This window comes from Protobothrops mucrosquamatus, unplaced genomic scaffold, assembly GCF_001527695.2.
Source record: "Protobothrops mucrosquamatus isolate PMUCROS unplaced genomic scaffold, P.Mucros_1.0 scaffold117, whole genome shotgun sequence".
NCBI classification, from domain to species: Eukaryota; Metazoa; Chordata; class Lepidosauria; order Squamata; family Viperidae; genus Protobothrops; species Protobothrops mucrosquamatus.
In genome coordinates this window covers 904,028-908,268 of record NW_015386489.1, presented here as the reverse complement: position 1 = coordinate 908,268, position 4,241 = coordinate 904,028, and the positions used below count along the sequence as shown (strand labels likewise).

The 4,241-nt window shown below is 37.1% G+C and overlaps 1 protein-coding gene across 1 annotated transcript; it reads right to left on the bottom strand.

Annotated features, from left to right (window-relative positions):
* Nucleotides 1-1,781: 1,781 nt before the first annotated feature.
* Nucleotides 1,782-3,174, bottom strand: AGTR1 (angiotensin II receptor type 1). The gene has a single exon (XM_015812953.1). The coding sequence runs from the start codon at nucleotides 3,166-3,168 to the stop codon at nucleotides 2,080-2,082; it is 1,089 nt and encodes a 362-aa protein (XP_015668439.1). The 5' UTR covers nucleotides 3,169-3,174; the 3' UTR covers nucleotides 1,782-2,079.
* Between the last annotated feature and the right edge of the window lie 1,067 nt (nucleotides 3,175-4,241).

Genomic DNA, 4,241 nt, shown 5'->3' with positions numbered 1-4,241 from the left:
AGACTAAGATAGCCAGTTTTAAATAGCCTTAGAAGCATTGATCCAATGTTCTGTTAAAAAGACAGAGATAAGTCCAACAGTGGGTATGACTATTAATCTCTGCCTTCTTTGCTTGCAGTTATTTGACCATTATCTGACACTGAATTAAAATACTGGATATAAATCCTCACTATGATCAAGGGTACTTTTAATTAATGTAAAATTATAGCTGCATGATTTTCTTTGCACAAAATAAGTGTTTTACAGATTTAAAAGTATGCAAAAAGTATACATAGAAATATAGTGATCAGGAGCTCTGGGGATTGATAACAGATGCTAAAAGAATACAGACAGCACAGGTGCTTAGTTTGCAATTAGAAAATAAATCCATCTGATTTTAATACCTACTAATCCTACCAGAGGTTCTATACCAGGGTGTCAAACTGCCGGCCCGCGGGCCAGATGCATCATGGCAAAACTACAACCACCCCATTGCTGGCAATGGGAAAAAAAAGTCATGATACATCGCAACATATCATGTGATGTTGCGAGTTTGACACTCCTGTTCTATACTATCAATACCTCTTTCTTTTTATTGCTGACATAGCCCTAGACACTGAGTATTCTTTTGGTTCATTTTTTGTATACTTTAATGGGTCTTGTTCATATATTATAGAGCATTAATATAGTATGTCTATTTATTTGTGTACACACGTGTCTATGTCCACAGGGATGGCGGATGAGTGCCTTTTTGGCATCACCCCTTATTTGGTGGGTTCTAGTGTAGCGATTGTCAAACTTGGCAACTTTAAGATATGTAGAGTTCAATCTCCCTGAATTCCCAAATGCACATTTACCACATGCAAATTTGAGTACCTGTGAGACATTTTCTGTGTATCAAGTTGCCCTGTGACTCCCCTCTCCCTGGAATCTAAGTATCTAGAAGCTACAGCTGGTGCAAAATGTGATGGCACTGGTAGTTAAATGAACCCCAAGACTGATGCATGTTGAACCTCTGCTCTGCAAGCTGTATCGGTTGCCAGTTTGCTTTTGAATTCAGTTAAGTCAAGATGCAGGTTATGACCTATAAAGTGTCTCCCAGATACATTGCACTGAGCTGATAGTAAGCAATCATTATAGCTGTAATCTGGATCATCTAGAACAGACATGTCAAGCTCGTGACATCACGTGATGTCACGCAACGTATCGGAGCTTTTTCACCATTGCCGGCAATGGGGTGGGCGCGGCTCCGGTATGATGAAACCAGCCTACGGGCTGGCAGTTTGACACCCCTGATCTAGAAGATACCAGTAAGAAAAGGTTGTATTATCAAAACTTTTCTGTATTAACGCCCATTTTGAAAGGAACTGTACTAAATAAACAATAGCAGTGATGCAGTAATACTTCTGAAAGGCAGTTAAAATTGTGTGAAAGTAAACAGAAATTTTCCACAGATATATTTTGCCAAAAACGCATAGAGAGGGAAATAGCTTCAGAATGAAGCTTTTGTTCAACTACATTTAGAAACAGTGCTATATTCTGAATGTGATACTTTAGTTGTATATGTGGCAAGTGTTAATTGGACATAGAAAAATATTTTATCTAAATATGGATTTATTCTATATTGATTACACTTTTACCCTTATTTCAAAACTTTATGGTATTACTGATATACATGAGTTCAGTTCTGTACTTTTCAGGCTTTTCAGGTGTATGTAATTAAATGTAGTACAGGGAGGATTTGATTATAGTTAAGCAGGGAGTTATTTCACTTTCTTGAAATACACCTTTCCTTTCCCTTTCCTCTCAGGACTCTGAAGCAAGTCTTCTACAGAACACCTATGTATAAGAGAACACAAGATAATTTCAGAGATTTTTCTATATGTAGATGGATTAGATGTTCTACCACACGTTATCTGCCACCAAACTCTGACACGGGAAGGCATGATGCCTGCATTCTTTGTTTAAGACGTTCCTCTTCATAACATGAAGGTAGGCCCCAGTTTTCATAAGGATGAAGTATTTCAGGTGGTCCAACCCTGCAGAAGAGGAGTAGTGTCGCTTTGAGCAACTAACAGCAAAAAATGTGCTGCCATATTATCACTCAACAACCAGAGATCCCTTTTTTCTGGAAGTGCGGATTAAATCTTCTGAGGGTCGATAAGAAAGAGAAGTCATCTTTGTCGACAAACTGGAATGCCTGACATTTGGAGGGATATATTTGAGTAGCTGAAAGAAGTATTTTCTAAAGTTTTTTCCCCAAAAGCCATAAAAGACAGGATTCAGGCAGTTGTTAAAGTAAGCTAAGCAGATTGTGAAGGGCATAGCTGTATCCACAATATCTTCAACATCACAGCTCTTAATCACATCAAGCTGAATCAGCACATCTATAAAAGTAAATATTTGATGAGGAATCCAAGAAAAAAAGAAAAAAAGAACTATTGCAACAATCAACTTGAAGATGTCGTCACCTCTGCCGTTATTCTTCTGAAACTGGTAAGCCTTTTTCAGAGTTTTCCAGATTAATATGTAGCTTATTAAAATGATCACAAAAGGAATTAAGAAGCCCAGAATATTTTTAGATAGGCCTAATCCAATGTTGATAGTTATGCGACTGGTTGAATTCCTGCGTGTGTCATACCAAAAAGCACACACTGTGATGTTTTCATTTTCAAGGACATATGCGCGGCGGTGAATCCCAACAGGCAAGCTGGCAAGGACAGCCAATAGCCAGATAATGATGCAAGTTACCCGGGCAACAAGCATTGTACGTCGAAGGCGGGCCTTCATGGGATGCACTATTGTTAAGTAACGATCTACACTTAGGCATGTCAAGAGAAAGACGCTGGCATACATATTGAAGGTTGCTGCAACTGAAGCAATCTTACACAAGCAGTTGCCAAAAGGCCAATGGTACTTCATGGCTGTTGTAGCTGCCCATAATGGTAGAGTTACTAGGAAACACAGATCTGCCAGAGCTAAATTAAGCAGAAATACACTGGCCACAGTTTTCAGTTTCATGTAGAAGTAAATGATAATCACAACCAAGCTGTTTCCAAATATACCAATGACAAAGATGATGCTATAAACAGTTGGAACCATAACGAAAATGTAGCTGTGTCTTCCCAAGGAGGGACAGTCAATGGGATTCTTTTTATCAGTCTCTTCTGCAGAGATGTTTAGATTCATTGTGATCAGTTTTGCTAGAGGCTGTGCAGGAAATTGATACCAACACCTGAGAAGGGAAAATTAAAAGGTTATTATTCTTGTTTTCTGGTTCAATGTATTAAAAGCACTCACATGACAGCTCCTTAACATCATTTTATTAGATCTTTAAACTACTATAATACATCAGGTCCCTTTGATGGGTTAGATACTTTATCCAGTAGTTTGGTCTCCTTTGGCATATAAACTTGTCATTGGGCAGATACCATATTAAACTAGCTGAGTGTGCCCAATGATACCCTTGAAGCAACACTTTTGCTTAGTATTACATTGTATTTTATGGTTTCTTCCCATTCATCCATTTGTTGATATAACAAATTAAATAGCATACAGACTTAAGCCTTGGACTGAACTCTGAGACCTAAGTAATAGTTTAAATATTCCTTGAATTTAGGTATAACCAGTGCTTTTTTTTTTTTTTAAGACTTCACTAGAACAAAAGGTGACCTTGTAATCTGGACACATTACAGCACTGTAAATAAATGAGATCTTGCTCTTTTCCCAGTGTTCTGTTATCAGTGCAAAAACTAAATATAGTTCAACTGCTAGATTCCAAATACCTTAGAGCTCTGTATCCGTTACATTGGGAATAGATTTAATAAGCATCTGAGTAAGTTTCTCTGGCTGGTCTTGGAATACCAAGACAAAGAACACAATTAAATGTGCATTGTAATGACTCTTTAAAGGCATTGTCTGAGATCACAGAAGTTTAGCAGACATTAACATTCAGGAACTTTTGTTGTTTATCTGAATTGATGTAGATCCCTTGACATTTAGGCAATTTTGATATGATTAGGAAATATATTGGCTTTATTCTTAAATTCACATTGCACATGCTAAAACCAATCTGGTTAAATCAGTAGGACTCAAAACAATGTTTTAATACTGATTATAACCTTGTTTAAAAAAATTGAAATAATTTTGTATTTTGGGTCTGCTGTCAATGGCAAATGATTAGCAGTACATTCTGTTGGGGAAAAACTTATTAGAGTCAATGTTTGACTGTCATGTGAAAACTCTTAAATAATTACTTAATA